The 20,749-nt window shown below is 36.2% G+C and overlaps 1 protein-coding gene across 2 annotated transcripts in view; it reads left to right on the forward strand.

Annotated features, from left to right (window-relative positions):
* Positions 1 to 15,806, forward strand: part of kdr (kinase insert domain receptor (a type III receptor tyrosine kinase)) — a 56,644-nt gene extending 40,838 nt beyond the window's left edge. The window contains 15 exon segments of one of the 2 annotated variants that reach the window (NM_001024653.2): positions 3,937 to 4,043; positions 4,462 to 4,597; positions 5,081 to 5,185; positions 5,262 to 5,375; positions 6,886 to 6,974; positions 7,253 to 7,418; positions 8,696 to 8,787; positions 9,194 to 9,316; positions 9,409 to 9,520; positions 10,235 to 10,334; positions 10,454 to 10,559; positions 11,622 to 11,764; positions 11,898 to 11,982; positions 14,339 to 14,424; positions 14,511 to 15,806. In NM_001024653.2, coding sequence (NP_001019824.2) covers positions 3,937 to 4,043; positions 4,462 to 4,597; positions 5,081 to 5,185; positions 5,262 to 5,375; positions 6,886 to 6,974; positions 7,253 to 7,418; positions 8,696 to 8,787; positions 9,194 to 9,316; positions 9,409 to 9,520; positions 10,235 to 10,334; positions 10,454 to 10,559; positions 11,622 to 11,764; positions 11,898 to 11,982; positions 14,339 to 14,424; positions 14,511 to 14,727 — 1,781 coding nt within the window. In that variant the 3' untranslated portion in view covers positions 14,728 to 15,806. 2 annotated transcript variants of the gene reach the window in all.
* The last annotated feature ends 4,943 nt before the right edge of the window (positions 15,807 to 20,749 follow it).

Here is a 20,749-nt window from a genome sequence, read left to right on the forward strand (position 1 = left end):
ATATAATAAGTAATCAATACAACTTATCTTTAATACAACAACAAACTCTGTACATCATCGGATGTCATTCCCTCGCTGTAAATGCTAGCGCTCTCAGTTTTTTTTTCTGCAACCTCAATGCATGAGCATTTTGAATGTTTATGAACTGGTACAGTAATCCACCTATAATTCATTTTATTAATAATTGATTAATAAAAGTTTAAAAGATTAGGGATTAGAAATCTTTTATGACATTTTTCATTGTCTTCACTTCTAATTAATTAAATGTACACATGCTGAATAAAAGAATTGTTAAACAATTATTTTATTTAAAAACTAATTCAAATAAAAAACAATAATAATAAGTTATTTTACTTTCTTTTTTATTGTAACATTTATATATAAATATATATATATATATATATATATATATATATAGTTGAAGTCAGAATTATAATGTTTAATGTTTAACAGAGCAAGGACATTTTCAAATTTTCACAGTATGTCTGATAATATTTTTCTTCTGGAGAAAGTCTTTTTTTGTTTTAACATCATTTTAAAGACAAAAGTCGTTAACCTAATTAACCTAGTTAAGCCTTTGAATGTCACTTTAAGCCAGGGGTCTCAAACTCAATTTACCTGGGGGCCGCAGGAGGCAAAGTCTGGGTGAGGCTGGGCAGCATAAGGGATTTCACAAAAAAAAAAGTCCTCAAATGTCATTATTAACAGTTTTAATTATTTCTTCTGGACATGAAGTGTCCTGAACATTAATAGAACATTGAGTGAAGATTATGAACAGTTCTTCTGAACATGGCATCTTTTGCCTACTCCTTGCTGCCAGAGACTTCACAGCGCTTCATCTCACAAATCTGAACCACATTTGGCTTTAGAGCGGAAGCAGTTGAGACCCTCAGTATGGCTTGAAGATGATCATCATTAAGTCTAGACCTGTACTTTGACTTATTGAAGTTCAAGGTGGAGAATAACTTCTCACACAGAAAAAAGTGGGGGAACTCACTCAAAACTTCCATTCCCTCACCTAAAAAAAGGCGTATATATGTATAAATAAAACACCCCCACCCCACTCCAGTCACATCAGTCTGTACCAGTCTGTATCTCTCTATAATATATATAAGATGCAGGCTGTAGCTAGGTAGGTGGCAGGCTGCAGATAGGTAGCTAAGTGGCAGGCAGGGGCGGGAACAGCTTACCTTGGTTCTGGCCGGCGCGAGTTCCCTCCTAACACTTCCCGCCCGTCACAGCGTCTAACAAAGGGGCGGGGTGCGTGGTAACGTCACCGTCATCCCCGCCCCTTTGTTAACATGGCAGGCGGGGAATGCCAGTGACCGCTGTGTATGGATAGAATCAGCGGAGCGGGGAGCGCTCTCTCTCCCCGCTCCGCTGATTCTGTCAGTGTGCAGCGGTCGGCGCGGGCCACAAAATATTGCACTGAGGGCCGCAAATGGCCCGCGGGCCGCGAGTTTGAGACCCCTGCTTTAAGCTGTATAGAAGTGTCTTGAAAAATATATATTCAAACATTATTTACTGTCATCATGGCAAAGGTATATAAATCAGTTATTAGAAATGAGTTATTTAAACTATTTTGTTTAGAAATGTGTTGAAAAAAAACTTCTCTCTGTTTAACTGAAATTGGGGAAAAATAAACAGGGGGGCTAATAATTCAGGAGGGCCAATAATTCTGACTTCAAGTGTATATAATATTTCTTTTTAACTGTAAAATCATAATAATTTACAGTGTGATATTAATGTTTCTTGAGTAAGAGCATGTAGATTTGTAGTAGTTTTATCAGTAAATGTAAAAGATCACGTAGTAGTTTCACTAAAGGATCCTATTTTAAGAGGAGACGCTCTCTATCAATGGGTGTGAGGCGAGCTCAGACTTCCACTGGCTTTTATCCTCAGCGAGATTTTGTTTTAATCAAGGCCTTGTGGCAAAAATAGCTCTCTTTTCAGTCAGTCAGGAAGAGGGCTCTGTTATTGCACATCCTTTCGGGAGTGCTAAAAAGAAAACAAAGAAAAATCCCAGAATACAAAGATGAGAGCGGCGTTCCAACCTCTCTCGCTCTCTCTCTCTCTCTCTCTCTCCTCTCTCTCTCTGTCACATATTTTCCTTCATGACTTACAACTTGATATGTTTCCGTCTCTTTCTCACATTTAGAAAGGACTGGACGAGCATAGGCACACAAATAACAGAGACTGAGTGTGTACGTGACTCTTCCCTCGATTTTACTGTTTCTACATCACTTCGACTACTGAAAAAAATAATAGTGAGGAACAGAGAAATGAATTGGAACATCTGGCATGTAGTGTTTTGCTGACTGGTGGCATGTTCTGATACAGAAAAGAAAATATGCAAAAGAAAAGGAAAAATGTCATGTTGGTTAACCCTGGTTGACTTTGTCCTTGGCTTCATGTTGCTGTAGAGTATACTCTTTGTAGGCTTATTTTGATTAGATATAATGTCAGGGCAGCAAACAATTCATATCTATCTATCTATCTATCTATCTATCTATCTATCTGTCTGTCTGTCTGTCTGTCTGTCTGTCTGTCTGTCTGTCTGTCTGTCTGTCTGTCTGTCTGTCTGTCTGTCTTTCTGATTTATCTGTCTATCTATCTGTCTGTCTGTCTGTCTGTCTGTCTGTCTGTCTGTCTGTCTATTTGTGTCAGCATATCTGTTTTTTCTTCTGTCCTTCCCTCCCTCCCTCCGTCCGTCCCTCCCTCCCTCCCTTTGTCCCTCCATCCGTCCATCTGTCTGTCATATTTGTGTCTGCATGTCTGTTTTTTCTTCTATATGTCTGTTTATCATCTGTCCACCTGTTTATTGATCTGTCTCTCTCTCTGTCTCTGTTTATTAGTCTGTCTGTCTGCCTATTGGTCTGTCTGTATATCGGTCTGTCCAACTGTCTGCCTGTTTATTGGTCTGTCTTTCAGTCTCTTTATCTTTCTGTCTGTTTATTGGTCTCTTTTTCTGTCCTTTGGTCTGTCTGAATACTGATCTGTCCATTTGTCTGTATCTCTGTTTTTCATCTGTCTATCTTTCTGTCTATTGGTCTGTATTTCTGTTTGTTTTTCATCTGTCTATCTATCATCTGTCTATCTGTTTATTGTAAATCGGTATGTCTGTCTGTCTGCCCATCTGTCATCTATCTTCTGTCTGTCTGTCTGTCTGCCTGCCTGTCTGTCTGTCTGCCTGCCTGTCTGTCTGTCTGTCTGCCTGTCTGTCTGTCTGTCTGTCTGCCTGCCTGTCTGTCTGTCTGTCTGCCTGCCTGTCTGTCTGTCTGTCTGTCTGTCTGTCTGCCTGCCTGCCTGTCTGTCTGTCTGTCTGCTTATTTGTGTGTCAGCATGTCTGTTTTTCTTCTATATGTCTGTTTGTCATCTGTCTGTCTGTTTATTGCCCTGACTTTCTGTTTGTTTATCATCTGTCTGTCTGTTAATTGGTTTGTCTGGATATTAGTCTGTCCAACTGTCTGTTTATTAGTTTGTCTTTCTGTAAATTGTTCTGTCTTTCTATTTATTGGTCTATCTTTCAGTCTTTTGGTCTGTCTGTATATCGGTCTCTCCAACTGTCTGTTTATTGATCTGGCTTTCTGTCTGTCTATCAGTCTGTCCAACTGTCTGTTTATTGGTCTGTCTATATATTGTTATGTCAGTCTGTCTGCCTATCTATCATTTAACCTCTGTCTGTCTGTTTGTCTGTCTGTCTCTGCCTGTTTATTTGCCTGTCTTTCTGTCTGTCTGCTTATTTGTGTGTCAACATGTCTGTTTTTTTCTATATGTCTTTTTATCATCTGTCTGTCTTTCTGTCTGTCTATCACTCTGTTTAATGGTCTGGTTGTTTATTGTCTTTCTGCTTATTTTTTTTAATTTATTTGTGTTTAAGCATAAAAATATCTCAAATTTTTGCATTTCTGATCAATTACATACTCCATCCCACAGGTGCAGAAGAAAAGATGAATGTTGAGCTGATCATGCCTATTGGTGCCGTGGTCATTGCCATGTTCCTCTGGCTCCTCATCGTCTTCGTCATCCGCAACAGGAAGCGGGTAACATTCCACCTCTTTCCCTTTTCCTCTGTTTTCCTTCTCTCTCTCTCTCTCTCTAACTGACCTGCACAGGCACATACACTCAGAATCATCTGATCTGACCACCCAGACTTTGCTTACGCTGTCTCTATTGTACACCCGTCCCACATTCTGCTGCGGTGTGTCACGTACACCCGTCAGTCGTGGGCCTCCGTCCTGCTGTACCCTGGCTATAAATCTGCCTCTGAGCCTGATAGTGGCTTCCAGTAACTCATTAGTGGGTGTCTTTATAATGAGGGCTTGATTGTGAGAGGCTCAAGCTGGACAAAACCGGTGGTCTTGTGCAGTTAGTCATTCTCTTTCTCTCCTTTTGACCCTCATTGACCCTCATTTGTCATAAACTCACTCTTTCTATGCCTTCTTCTTCTTTCCCTCACAGCCTAATGATGGAGATCTGAAAACTGGCTACCTGTCAATTATTCTGGACTCAGATGATATGCCAATGGACGAGCACTGCGAGAGACTGACCTATGATGCAAGCAAGTGGGAATTCCCACGAGATAGACTGAAGCTGGGTGAGACTTGGCTAAATATTAAAAATGAAATAAAAAGCAATCATAAAAATACCACAAGATGTCAACAGACCAGGACTGTTCCAGCTTTCTAGTTCATTCAATATAAGAAAGACAAAATCTTTTTTTTATTTTTTATTTAAAAGTAACACCCTGTCTTGTTTTAGAGAGTTAACTTACTCATTACAATCTTTAATGTTAGCTACATTTAAGTCTAGCTGCGTCCCAAATCGCATACTTATGCACTATTCTACGCCATTATGTAGTATGAACAGTGTAAGTAGTGCATTTACACTGAAAACTCGATGCACTCATTCAGCCAGTAAAATGAAGTGTGTGATGATGGACACTTCACGCACTCAACGACCGCAGGTTTGCTCACGTAGCGGAAGGGGCGGAGCTATCGGGTGCACATGTTGAATAACTTTATTTATTTTGGATGGTGAAAACAAAATTTCTAAAAAATTATAATGTCATGATTTCCAGGAGAGCCACTGGGCAGAGGGGCATTTGGTCAAGTTGTGGAGGCGACTGCATATGGCATCGAGAAGGCCACCACCTGCACCACAGTAGCAGTGAAGATGCTCAAGGGTACGAGGCATCTGTTCACAGACTTCAAAACCTGTCATAGTGCACAACTGACAGCACTTTTCTCAATCTCCAACAGAGGGTGCTACCTCCAGTGAGTACCGCGCTCTGATGTCTGAGCTGAAGATCCTCATCCATATAGGTCACCATCTCAATGTGGTCAACCTTCTAGGGGCCTGCACCAAACAAGGAGGTGAGTTCTGTTTTTTGAAGTCACAATCAAATCAAAATTAAATGGAATATTGTCTTATATGTTTTATAAAACATATGTGCATGTCTTTTTTTAGTTCATGTTCCCTCATAATCTTTCAATATAAAGTTTCCCCTCCTTCTTGCAATGACATTTCTCTTATAGTGATTGTTGCGTTCGTAAAGATGACACGAAATGTCATAGAACTTTTATACTTTTATTGGTGTCCTTCACTTTTCTGTTTCCTACACTCACACTCACCAAAACTCGTGATCCTGTCTAACATCAACGTCATCATACCTTTTCCGAGCTCTCAAAGTGACCTGCCCTCTTTAATTATTATTTATATCGATGAGCACATTACTCTAGTTAAACTCAACATAATGATTAACTAACTATGCAACAGTGATGTTTACTAGTTCAGTGCTGTCTTATCACATAAGATTGGCCAATAGCAAACCTTGATGGACCAAATCAAGCCTGCATTAGATTTTTTTTATGCTTAAAGCAAAACACAGCAGGTGAACAGGGTGAAAATGAACTAATAGTTATCATCATACTTTTATAGATAATTAATTACATTAAACTATTGCAAGTATTTTTATTACAAGGTTTCTCATATTAAGTATGTACACATTTGCACATAATTCTAGCCCTAAACCTGAACAGGTTAAGTAAATCTATTCTGTTTGTCATACTAGAATCTGGCTCAATGGAACTTGGCATATGCTTGAATCACTCAGTTTATACTGTGTAAAAAGAAAAAAAATGAAAGAAAAAAAACACGCATTTTTGTATAATGAAAGGTTATAATATTACGCAAATTACAAGCAAAGTCCTCTTTAAAACTTCTTTAAAAACAACTTGGCTCGGTCAGTTGGCATTTCTGTGTGGGGAGTTGGCATGTTCTTTCCATAATTGCGCAAGTTTCCTCTTGGTGATCAGGTTTACCCTACAGTCCATGCTGTACAGATGAATTAAATAAACTAAATTGGCTGTAGTGAATGTGTGTGAATGAGAGTGTATGGGTGTTTCCCAGTACTGGGTTGCAGCTGGAAGACCATCCGCTGTGTAAACAATATGCTTGATAAGTTGGCGGATAAGTATGCCAACCCCTGATGAATAAAGGGTCTAAGCCAAAGGAAAATGAATACATGAATGAATGATGAAACAAAACATCTTATGAGTATCAAGGAAGACTCAAAATGTCAAAATTCACAGAAAGTTTAAGTTTTAACCTACAGTGTCTCACCTGAAGAAATCATTTATGCTAATAGAAAAACATACTATCACAACTTCCACTTTTTTGCAGACTTAAAACCTTTTCTTCCTACCCTTCCCTTTCTATGATGTTCACAGCTGCTCACTAGCAACTGTGTAAATGTTTTTATGTACATAGTAAAAAATGTACATAGCGTCATAGTAAAAAAAAGACCACAAAGTGATTGTGTACTGTTGGGAAAAAACACAGTGTGCCAACTTTAAATCCTCTCTCTATTTCTCACTCTTCCAGGACCCTTGATGGTGATTGTAGAGTACTGTAAACATGGTAACCTCTCCAGCTATTTGAAAAGCAAAAGAGGAGAGTACAGTCCATACAAGGTAATTTCTATTAAAACGACATTTCAACTAGTTAAGTTAGACAGTTGTGTGATTTTGAAGATCTTCATTTTACCAGTATTCTCTAATGTGGTCTGATTGATCCAGTAGTCTAGTATAAATCATTGGGCATCAGCCAAAAAACTGTAAGGCCTATAGATGTTGTTCAAGGTTAAAGGTGTTTGACATGTTGATACAGTACTTCATGTCTAAAGCATCTCTATTAACTTAACAGCCACACCGACAGCAGTGTAAACAGATCCTCATGTCTTATTTTTCAGAAACGGACACCACGAATGCCAAACAGGAGGGAGGTTCAGCAGGATGAGGATCCACGTGAGGGGGATCTGGGTCTGGGAACCAGCACTAGACTGGATATCTGCACCGGGACAGCTGTGTGCACCAGGACGGGGGAACAGACCTACAAAACGCTGCAGGATGAGCAGGGTCAGTATATTCGTCTGCTGGATTATCTGTGTTGTTTAATGGGACTTTAATGGCGGTATTTATCAAAGATTTGGAAAGTGATATGATTAAGTTCATTTAGATGTAACCATATGAAGCATAATTTTAAAGTTATGCGATCGGTCAGAAGTTTTTGTCTCCTATCTCCTGCCCTAGATTGTTTGTTGAAGTAGTGGTGTGATTGACTGATTTCGTTAGCTGACAATTTATTTCTTTTCTAAACTGCTCGCCATATTAGATCTGAGCCTGTGTGCTTTGTTTTCACTTATTAAATTTTAAAAAATTAAAAAATTTGTAAAAATTGATTTCACTTATTAAAACTATATTTTATTTTTACTTAAATTAAAGCTGTAGGTTGGGAATCGCCATTTCCTTTAAAACGTTTTCTCCTGGTTTGTGGCAGCGAGAGAGAAAGGAAAGTTTGTTGTCATTTTATTTGGGGTACTTTTTATTTTAGCAGGTAATTTAGGATTATTTCCCCGCAAGTTAGCTGTCTTTTTGTTTGTTATTTTGGCCTGGATTCCCTTTCGAAGAGATGATTCTGAGATCTTTATTGTTTTAAAGAATGAACCTTGTTATTTCTCAATAAACTGGTTGTGATCATGTTGTGAGCTGGGACAGGAGAAGGGGAAAACCCTAAATTGAGTATTTAAAAGTTTTATTTCATTATTTATTTATTTCATTATTTATTTATTTATTTGTACTTTTGTTATTATTCCCACTGACCCTAGACTGGTCCGGACATAACAATGTTTTTAAAAAGTTTGTTGTGCATTTATTTGTTAAAATATTATAGAAAAATAAGTATTATTGTGGAATATTACTTTTAATTTGAAGGGATAGTTCACCCCAAAATTAAAAAAAAAAGCTATTTAGTCAGCTTCAAGTTTCTTTTTTCATTAAACACAATGAAGATATTCTAAAGAATGTTTGAAAACTATTCACATACACATTAGTAAAAAAAAATAAATTCATGATACTATCTTTTGTGTTCTGTTGTTTTGAATAAAACTATCCTTTCATACTAAATTCTTTAATCTTTTAATATATTTTAGATGTAAAATATTTCTATGATTCAAAGCTGAATTGTTCATGCATCATTACTTCAGTCTTGACTCTCATAAAAATGATCAAACAAATACAAACGGCATTTAAAGCTTTTATAGGGCCCAAGATATTCACGATGCTTTTTAAATCTAGTGTTTTTACAGTAAATGCTAGTCTTGAATCTGTATTTGGTGTCGTCTGCTCATGTATAGAGAGTTCAGACTGGGATCATCTGACAATGGAGGACCTTATCAGCTATAGCTTCCAGGTGGCCAAAGGCATGGAGTTTCTGGCCTCTCGAAAGGTAAAAATGACAGTCATCGTCTTTGACTGTGTTTACATTGCAACTACAAAAAAAACTTTAGCATTTACTGTAATTAAAGCGATAGCTCATTCCAAAAATGAATATTCTGGCATCATTTACTAACTATTGTCTTGTTTCAAACCATTTTTTTTCTGTTAAACTTAAAGTAATATGTCTTGAAGAATGTTGAAAACCAGTAACCATAGACATTCATAGCATGTTGTAACTTATGACTTTTCTTGGCATCCCTACTTGAGTTTTTTACTTCATCTTAAAAAAAACTAATTCTAACTGGTTTGAAACAAGTGGAGAATGCATAAATGATGCCAAAATATATATTTTTTGTTTGAACTGCCCCTTTAAATACAATTACATCAGTCTAAATGCCACTTTGTATCCATTTTAGTGTATCCATCGTGACTTGGCAGCCAGAAATATCCTACTCTCTGAAAACAGTGTGGTGAAAATCTGTGACTTTGGGCTTGCCAGAGACGTGTATAAAGACCCTGATTACGTTCGTAAAGGAGATGTAAGGACCCTTACTATACACATAAACTTAATTTTGGTTATTGAGCAAAATACACCAACCCACACTTGAATATTTTCTCTCCATCGCCACAGGCTCGTCTTCCTCTCAAATGGATGGCTCCTGAGACCATCTTTGACCGCGTGTACACAACACAGAGTGACGTCTGGTCTTTCGGCGTGCTGCTCTGGGAGATCTTCTCACTTGGTATCATAATATTGATTTTAACATAGCATAATATTATAACAGAGCTTACAGAGTTCTTATTGACTTTTTCCCACATATAACTACTGCATTTCAGCTTCCTGTTTGGGGAACTTTCATTAAAAAGAAATCATTTAAAATAATATTGTTAAGCTATAGTTCATATACATAGGGAAAGCTGAGGGAGTGGCACATTTGATTTTGTGCTTTAAGTTTATATGTCATAAAAATAAAGTTTAAATAAAGGTGGCCAAAGCTTTTTGTTTTTTTTCTCACAGATTATTTTCTCTTTATTTTTCAATACTTGGAATACAGTACTAATAAACTCATCCATAATATTACAGTGGAAAGACTCTTTTCAAGTTTTTTTTTTTGGTTATTCTAGGTCTGCTGAAAGTAATTTGTTCATTCTAATAAGTCGACTTTTAATATCCAATAGGTAAACTGTAAGGAGAATAATGACACCTCATAGTATGTTGTTTTTTATAGCACATTACTGATTGATTATAATTTAATAGAAGCTCCTTAATAATTCACGCAAAAGCATTGTGGTTGGAAAAGGGCAGATTCTGTGCTCTAACAAAGATCCATAGAAGGATCTTTACTGAACCATTAATATCAGTAAAGAAGCTTTATATAAACAATACTACTGGAAATAGTTTAAACCTACAGTATTTGCTTGACATGTCCCGTTGACCATTTTTTTCTTTGGTGCAGGTGCATCTCCATATCCAGGTGTGTGCATTGATGAGTCTTTCTGCAGGCGACTTAAAGAGGGAACCAGAATGAGAGCTCCAGATTACGCCACGCCTGAAATGTACATAAATATATTTCACATTTTTAAAATGTCCCCATTATTCTACATTTTTAAGGTTTCTAGATTTGTTTAGTAGGTCTCCTACAGTGACTTTGATGTGATTTCTTTTTTTTTGTCAGATACCAGACCATGCTGGACTGCTGGCTTGATCGACCTTTAGACAGGCCAACTTTTACTCAGTTAGTTGAGCATCTGGGTAATCTGCTACAAGCTAGTGCTCAACAGGTTAGACTTCATTCCAAGTATATTTTTCTTGCAATTTTTAATTTTATTTATTATTTTATTTAATTTTATTTTATTTTATTTTATTTTATTTTATTTTATTTCATTTTTTAGAAGTAGAAATTGATTCTTGATATAGATAAAATTGACCAGGGTTTAAAAAAACATATATATTTTTTTATTTAATTTAGTAATTTTTTCATGTTTTGGTGAGCCTAAATGACTGTTGTTTAAATATAATTGATATATTTTTAAGATATGATTAATATTTGTAATCTGTTTAATCTAGTTATGTAATCTAAAAAAGGGTGGGCCATTTATATGGATACACCTTAATAAAATGGGAATGATTGGTGACATTAAGGTCCTGTTTGTGGCACATTAGTATATGTGAGGGGGCTTGTAAATAACTCATGAAAGAATAAAGTTACGTTAAAATTAAGCACACCATTGTTTTTTCTTGTGAAATTCCCAAAAAGTTTATTAGGGTGTACCCATATAAATGGCCCACCCTGTATTTTGTAGTCTATCCACTTGTTAAACAATATTTGACAACATTAGTTAGCACGAATTTGAAATAAACAGTTCTTCATCAACTTTAGTTCATGTTAGTTTTAGCCCTTATTGAAAGATATTATTATTAATATTATTATTATTATTATTTTATAATTTTTTTTTTACTAATGTTATCAGTGATTTTTGTTTTTCTTCCATATTTTAAAGTAGATGGTTCCTCTCATTTTGTTTACTTCAGTTCAAGTAGTAAGTTTAGGTACTTTTGTCATTTTATTTCTATTTTTTATTAGTTTTTCATCCATATATTACAATTATATACATTTTTAATATTCCTATTTACTTTTAGTTAGTTCTAATGTTACACTTTAGTAAGGTTGTAGTCATCTATTTATTTATTTTTTACACAGAAAATGTATGTTGTTGTGAGGATGGTTAGATATGTTTTGTAACAGTGTTACATTTTTGCAGCCAAAAATGAATGATTTTATCATTCATATGATGAAATGTACATCTTTGTATTTTACATGTATTCTGTGTCTCCACTGATAGGATGGAAAAGACTACATCCCGCTGACAAACGGAGAGATGGAGGAGGAACTGGTGGCTCCTCACCTAAATGTGACGTCTAAAAGATCTTTCTACGCCGGCAACACAGAGGCACAGCTCCACTATGATAACGCTCCGCCTCTCGGGTTAGTTGTAATGACTACTCTCTCTGCTGATTAGACAGCCTTTGATAGAATCATCAACCTGAAATATTGCAGATTTTATTACATTTGAAAAAAGAGAATATTAACAGTGGTCCACCTCTGCATCTCCTGACAGGTTTCCTCAGCAGATGAATAGCAGTGGTGTGCCAGTGAATATGACAGGTTTTGTGGACATTCCCCTGGAGCATACCACTGTAATGGTGAATACACTTCCACAGACCTTATCCACTTTACGAATATTCAAGGATATAATAAAGCTAGTTCATTTAGATGTTATGATGTTATTAATTAGGTAATATCAGTTATATTTCTGCTTTAAGGGTGAGACACAGGTGTATATCTCAATAGAATATATAAAACTGTTTGATAGAAAGGTACAGTACAGTTGAAATCTGAATTATTAGCCCACCTTTGATTTTTTTTTTCTTTTTTTTTATATATTTCTCAAATGATATTTAACAGAGCAAGAAAATGTTCAAAGTATGTCTGATAATATTATTCTTTTGGAGAAAGTTACCCTAACCTGCCTAACCTAATTAACCTAGTTAAGCCTTTAAATGTCACTTTAGGCTGTATAGAAGTGTCTTGCAAAATATCTAGTCAAATATTATTTACTGTCATCCTGGCAAATAAAATAAAATAAAATAAAATAAAATAAAATAAAATAAAATAAAAAAGTTATTTTGAAATTAGTTGTTAAAACTATTATGTTTGGAAATGTGTTGAAGAAATCTCTCTGTTAAACAGAAATTGAGGAAAAAGATAAACAGGGTGGCTAATAATTCAGGTAGGCTAATAATTCTGACTTCAACTGTATGTGACAGATTACTGTCAACCAAAAATAATTCAGCCAACCGTTAGTATGATCTATCAATACTTTGTTGTCCACCCTTACATGTGTCCTAACTACACTCTGCAACACATTATAAAATGTATCTTTTCCATTTTAAAAGAGTTTTTTTTGTCCTAACCATCTGCAACAGCAACTTGTTAACTGTATTTTATAAAAAATTTACTATTTCAGTGACTTTGCAGCTAGCACATTAGTAAAAAGTGTTATGAAAATGATTATGCACTCTATTAATTGTTAAACACTACCAATGTAAGTTTAAATACCAATTTAAGTGATGTTTATAATGTAATAAAATAGAATAAAATATGCAAACAGATAATTTAAACATGAAGATCTCAGACAAACCAACCACATCTGTAAAGTATCATGTACTTTTAATCATGATAATGATGTTTAATATTTATTATATTTAAGATCTCAAAAGTATTTTGGTAGTACCTATAATAGCAAAGTCAGGTAAAGGAGGTTGAGCCTTCTTATTTATGTTTCCTAAACTCTGGAATAGCCTTCCTGATAATGTTCCAGGCTCAGACACACTCTGAGACTCATTATCCTGTAGTCTCCACATCGATGGATTTGCTCTACAGTGTTTGGACTCTCAGCAGTAAATAATAAACCACGCTGAACTGAACTGAACTTAAACTCTGAAAATTCTTCTCAGTCTTCTAAGTGAAGCTGCTTTGACACAATCTAAATTGTAAAAGTGCTTTACAAATAAAGGTGAATTGAATTGAATTGCATTGCATTGATTATAAACCTGTCCATTTTGTTGAGAGTGCAGTGTATGATTCTGTGCTTCCTAATAGCTCTGAATGCCTTTAAATAGTTTTGCCATGTTGCATCTGGTACAGACAGCAAGCTTGCCAAGTCATGTGTTGTTAGTACGCAGTGTCAGATTCATTAGCCTGTCTCCCTGCTGTCCGTCAGATTCACGCAAACCAGGACTTTGTAATTTAAAAAATTATATTTTAGAAAATAAAAAATTATATCTGAAGTATGAATCATTTTTGGTTTAATATATTAGGTTTTACTTTGGGATGTCCCAATCAGGTTTTTTTGCCCTCGAATCCGAGTTCGAATAGTTTTTGGAGTATCATTATTTAGAGTATCTACCGATACCGAAACCCGATCTGATAATTCTATAATACATAAAAAAAGACTAATAAAGAGTGATCAAATAGATCCAGTATGTTCCATATTTTTAATTTAATTCACCTTATTTTAACGTTCAACAACTCCGTTAACAAACAGAGCACTTCTGTGAGGTAGCTTGAACAATCAAGTAATAAATAACATAAATTCTTCACTTTTGGACTTTAGTGCAACAGTAAATATAAAAAATTCTAATATAAAAACAAATAGCACCTCAACTTAAAATACCTGGCAGGCAATCCCAAGTTTACATATCTCACAGTTTGCTATGGCAATGTTATCGTTATCAACTTTATAATACATCCAGACCACAGACATACTCACGCTTTCCACTTCAAGTTGCTTCCGTGTTGTGTTCTTTGCCGGCATTGAACCAATAGCGTCTCTGTAACAAAGTGATGTCATACCGATTCTGATCGAGTCTGAAACCGCATGATCTTGTCCGCTTTCCAATCACATGATCAGATCTGGACATCCCTGGAAATCAGCTATTTGATTTGGAACCCCGAAAAACTTATAATGATTAAAACAAATGACATTTCTCTCTACAGGATGGCCACGTGGACTGTGGAGTGGGTTTATCACGTGAACAGATGAAAGCTTTGGATCGTCAGGCACAAAGGCCACTCAATTTCAGGTAACACATTCATCCTGACTACAGTACAGCTACAAACTAACGCAGTTTCACTAACATTAAAAACATGTTCATGCTTTTGTCCACAGCCCATTACTGCGCTGCAAGAGTAAAGAGTCTTTAGCTTCTGAATCGTCCAATCAGACCAGCGGCTATCAGTCTGGCTACCATTCTGACGATGCAGAAGCCCCGATATACGCCAACGAGGAGATGATCCTGAAGAGAGACATTCGTAAGAAACCACCTCTGCCTAAGAGAAACGACAAGTTCAGTGCAGAGGTCCGTTATAGTGCACCTCCAGTTTAACATCTACAGAGCTTCAAACCGTCTTCCTCTGTTTGGTGTTTACAACTGTAATGTATCAGTTCAGCCAACTATGACAATTCAGACATCATTTACTTACCCTTGTGTTTAAAAACAATGCAGAGCTGCACAACTTTGCTTTTATTTTTTTAATTTATTTTTTTATTTTATTTTTTTTAACTACAATGATAACAATTCCTCAACAAACCTAAATGGCTAGCTAACAAAGCAGCATCATGAAATGAACTATTCTTTAATTTGAATGACATATGTTAAACAAATTGGCTGAGTAAATAATTCAAGACGCACTCAGGTCCTGTTTGCACTTGGTTTTAGGATGCGTTTTTATTAGTTTGATTACAAATGGACGATGCTAAATGCAGGACTAAATGGGGTCTAAAAGGATTTAAAGAATCTAAAAATGAAATAGTAATTATTGAAATTTTTTGAGTAATATGCTAATGGTCTAACCTGATTCAATGGAGTCAAAAAAAGTGTTCCTGCCCACATGGAGCTGCTAGCAATTTTGGACGATATGAAAAAAGTTGAGTTTGAGCAGCCTGCTAGTAATGTTTGTACTAATAAAGCAGATCTCTGGGGCCCACAAAGTTTGTGGGCCCTTAGAATCATCCTAACTTACCACCGCTTAACCAGAACCAGCAATAGGCTGAATGGATTAAAAAAAATGGCAAACTCAATCTGTTAACTCTAGGGGACTTATAAAATGAGCCTATTTCCAAAAAAGGCTTATCCACTTTCAAAACACATATTGACTAAATTGCTCTGGTGTAAATGCTCATGTGGTTGAATGTGCCACAAAAGAGCCCTCTGAACTAATACTCAAACATTGTGGAATGTGCTGTGTAAGTGCACCAGACAGACAAGATTTTAACTTTGCTGTCTGAAATCATGGGTCTCTTCTTGTTATCTAATATGCAGTACATAAATACTTCACTTCTTTTATCACTGGATGAATCATCGTTTTTGAATGAATCATTTAAACAAATGTTTCAGTGACTAATAGATAAAGTTATTGGTTTGACATTTTTTTAAACATTATTGTTTTATAAATCAGTTTTATTGATATATAGCTACATTGCTGTCATTTAATAATGACATTGCATTAGTATTTTAATTAAGATTGCAACTTTTAATCAATTAAACGTGCAGCTCTGGAACTGTTTGACTAGACTCTTTCCGATTTTCTTCTGTGCAACACAAATGAATTATTTATTTAAACAAAAAATGTGTAAATTGCTTGAATTTATTCAGTGAAACTGGATGGTGATCATGACAATAAAATGTTTTGTTAATGACTTCAAATTAGATTGGCTTTGCATATAAAAGTATTGGATTATTAAAATATCATTTTATGTTATGACAAGTTCTGACTAAAATGTATGATTTTTAGAATAAAGAAAGCAAATTCTTCAACAAAACTGTTAATGGGACCTCCCCTAAGCCCCCACAGCAACATTAGCAAACAGTATAAACATTAACAACAGATTTGCCAAAATGTAACATACGAAAATCTGCCATAATTTTTTGTTCAAAACAAAACGAAAGAGACAGATCAGAGCACATTATTTTCTATTGTCTCTTTTTGCATTGACATGTAATTGGCACTTTTTGGCACTTTTAGGCTGAAAAAAAACACACACACACACACATGCACATCCTTTAGCTTGTCACATCAAATAAATCAGAAAAAGTGTTTACATTTGTACAATCTAATTTGAAAATGTATGATTTTCATTTAAAAGCATGAAGGCTCTAAACATTATTGTCACATGGGCGTGAACGGATTGTATAAAATTTGACCACTTAAAAATAAAACCAACCCAGGCTCATTCTGAATATACACTTATATACATTTTTGGTGAGCGCCAAATAGGTCCCAGGAGGAATTTGTGAATCCACCAGAAGCTGCTGTGTACGCTTTTCAGTTTTTTCTTGCGAGTGCCATTTCCTTCGCTGTTCTCAGGTAAATCCACCAGAGGCCGCTGTTGATTGACTGACCAACCACCCGATACCCTTCCCCTTTCCTAAACCCAACCAATAGTGTTTTCAAAAGCACAGCCTGACCCGCCCACCCATTTCCCTAAACCCAACAGCAGTGTTTTGAAAAGTAATCCAGAAAAAGAAAAGCCCTCGTCTAATTTTTTACCACATTTTCAGATTTTACTACATTCTCACCCTGTTATTTACTTGTTAATTTTATTTTTTGGATCCTGTTTTTGTCTTATCTGTTTTCTGGAACTGTTCTTCACCAGATTCAAACCTAGTTGTCGTGGTCAACTCCACTCTGCATCTCAAGCCCAATATGGAAACAGTGGAAATCCGTCCACACTGAGGTAATCGGTCAGCTTGCAAACGTGAGAAGAAACGGCGTCATACCGCCCTGTAGCATTCGTTTTAAAGATGAAATACAGCCATACATAGCTCTGGCTACATAATTAACGATTTCCAAAAATGTAGGGTTACGTTTTCAGAATGAGCCTGTATTCAATAAAACTGTCATGACAATATTTTTTTTTGCCAGCAAGATATGCGTTTAGCATGTTGTAAGCCCTTGGTCACTATCCACTATCATTGTATAGTAGATTGCAACTTCACATTCAACAGAACAATCATAGAGTCATAGAGCTTTTGAACAACATAAAGGTGCGTAAATGATGACTAATTGTTAACCTTCCTTTAATACTCATAATAGATCATCTCAGCTGACAGAACAACCAAAATGCAACCTTTTAATTTTTCATCAAATGTTACCTTCTTCCCACTATTAGTCACAATGACTTTAGGCACAACTACATGATCCAAAAACAACAAAACCGTTTAAATGACCCTCGAGCTTCATTTGAGGTGCTCCGTCATCACTTCTTTCATAACTGTATGCGTAAAGGAGCCACTGGCTCATTCCAGCTGTTAACTGTTTCTTCAATCACACTCACTTCTTTAAAAATAAATGTAATATATTGTGTCGGAGCGGACTGTTTTGGAGCAGATAAGATGTATGTTTTAGTTTTATTCTTCTAAATGTCAGAGCGAGAAAGCCTTCGCAATACAATCATGTTTACTCAGACTGCGGAGCTTGAGTGGTCTCTCGGTGCGTCCACGCCATATCCTGCATACAGACACGCCCAATTCCTGCCACACAGGAAATAGCAACTGGAATGTCAGACAATCAAGTGTGTGAATATTTTTCTTTCTTTCTTTGGTCTTCATCTGTTACATTGTCTTGCGTTTGACTTGCTTTTGTGTTCTCTCCACGCAACGAACAGTCTGATGTTTCTCAGCTTTGATTGTACAGTTTATGAGGGCCTTTTTTGTCTTTAAAAGAGAAATATCAGTATTTTTTTTTTTGCAATTATGATTAATATTATTTTTAGTAGCACATCTAATGATGTAATTAGTTTTTTAATAAACACTCTTGTCAGTTAAAATCAGTATATCCATGTGCGTGTTTTCTTTCCTGACCCGTGTCTTCCTGTATCTGTTTCTCAGCGACCCTGACGGGACAATGAACTCATTTCTCTAGTTGTTTTGTGTGCGTCTGAGAGAGAACAGGACAATGCGTGCTGGCCCCTGTGTACAAGACGTGCTTTTTTTTTTTTTCAACATTTTAGGTTTCATGAGTTTGTATTTTTGTGCATTTGTGAGTGTGAACAATCAGGCCTGAGGAAACAATGCTCACGCAGCCTTGGGTGTTTTCCTAGGGGTGTTGCTCTCAAAATGGCTGCCCAGAATAGACCGCACAAGGCCATCAAAGCACAGCCAGTTTACGCTCTGGGCTTGACTCTTTTACCCAGCTATTGTTTGCATTTATTATTGTAATGATGATAATAAAAACTAGGTCAGTTGGATTTATATCATGTGCCTCTTCTCACATGATGAACACAAACAGTGGATGAACATGTTTTTCATTTATTTCACCTTTTTTAATCAAGTAATCACCAGTGGTGGAAAGAGTTCTGAAAAAACATACTTACATTAAGTAAAAGTACCATTACTTGCCTAAAAATGTAGTGCAAGCAGTAAAAATATCTGTTGTAAAGAGTATAAGTAAAAAGTAGAACTTTCAAAAGTACTCAAGAGTAAAGAGTAGTGAGTATTATGCTGTAAAAAAAACTGATGCATTTACATGTAGTTTGTGGATGTGTGTAAACGTAACATTCTGTTGTGAATTTAGAGATTGCCCAGCAGGCACACAACATCATGTGACGTCAGGTGATCAAAATTCAATGTCTAGCCAGCATCTAAGGAGAATGTCATGCCATGAGTTTACACTTTGCTGATTGATTATAAGCAAGTTTGGCATGCTGTCCCGGGAGATAGCCCTGAGCTCAATAGTACCTTGAGCCCTGGGCTCCCTCCCGTTTGCAGGGCGAAAGCGGAGCTTTGAGCTCAGGTAGATCTCGACAACTCCCCCTTTTTGATAAAAGCTGATGACTAAAATGATTGCTATGAAGAGATATACTGCTGGATGAGAGTTTGTCTGTAGTGCTAACTTTAGATTGATTAATTCTCCTGTAGTGCATGTTTTCGGAATGTTGGAGGAAACTGGAGAACCCAAGGGAAACCTACGCGAGCACGGGAAGAACATGCAAACCTCGCACAGAAACGACAGACGGCCTCTTAAAGGACTAGAACCGGTGACGTTCTTGCTGTGAGGCAACAGTTTTAATCACTGGGCCACTGTGCCGCCCTATGAAGCTAAAGGTGGAGGAGTAGGGGTGGAAAGGGGGATTCTTCAAATCGAAGATGACTGTAGTGAGAAACCCTGGCTCTTTATAGTGGGTTAGGAATGGCCTGATTGGTGGGTCATACATAGTTAATACAGAACCAGCCGTGTTCAATCATAATCACGCGATCCTCTCGAAATTTGTTTATAAATAAACTTCACTTTGATGTCCAATAACAACGTCAATTGATGTTGATAATTGGTTGATTTTAGGTTGTGTTAGAAAATGACCAAAATCCAACTTCGAGACAACATCTTAAACCAACACCTTATTGACGTCAGGTATGCCAACTAAAATCCAACATCTGATAGACGAAGTGGTAACGTCCACACAATGTCAAGCTGTAACATCATTAGATGTTGATATTTAATTGATTTTAGGTTGGACGTTGGGCATTGATTTAGATATTTATTTCCAAACAAAATGCAATGTCCCCACAACGTTGGGGTACAATGCCAATCTGACATCACGTTGTCTTCTTGTGCCTGCTGGCTGTTTAAGACTATTTCGGTCATCATACAGTAAACATCCTTCATCTTCTCATCAGTGACATGCATCTAAAAGGTCTCTGGGTCAATGCATGTAAAGATTTTGAACATCTTCCTGGAATCACAGGACAGATTTTTCTAATCCCCATAGAAAAGAAAAAATAAAGGTATTGACAGCAGTTTAAAGGAAAGCAGTGGAGTAAAAGAACCGATACAGCACTAGAAATGTACTCAATGGAATTTAAAAGTACACATTTTTAAATGTACTTAGTAAATAACAATTCCTGAGAAAAACTACTCAATTACAGTAATTTGAGAATTCGTAATTTGTTACTTTACATCACTGGTAATAATATTACTTGTGAAATCTACTTTGTTTTAAAAAGCATCAAGTTTTGATTAAGTGCAAAAAAAGGTAAGAATGAAAGTCAGTACAACACTCCTAAAGCATTTCACAGATATTGGAAGAAGTCTAAATTGACACAGCAGTCATTTTGATGGTGTAAAGTCCATCAACAGTTGTGTGTCATATGTTTGTATGGCATTTCTACAAAATTGCACATGCTCAAAACATTTCAGTTGAAGTTTTTCAATCCAGTTGAGTGTTTACAAGTGTTATTGATCGAATTAGAAACCCTTACAATCTGAATCACTTTTAATCAGATTTGGCTAATTACAAGTCTTTTTTTTAATCCAATGGGGTAAATGCATACAGACTTTTAATTTCAGTCAGCCAGCATCAGGGCTTCCGGTTAATTGTCATGCCATACAAAATTGCTGCGTTTAAGATCT

The sequence above is a fragment of the Danio rerio genome, chromosome 20, assembly GCF_049306965.1.
Source record: "Danio rerio strain Tuebingen ecotype United States chromosome 20, GRCz12tu, whole genome shotgun sequence".
Classification (NCBI taxonomy): Eukaryota; Metazoa; Chordata; class Actinopteri; order Cypriniformes; family Danionidae; genus Danio; species Danio rerio.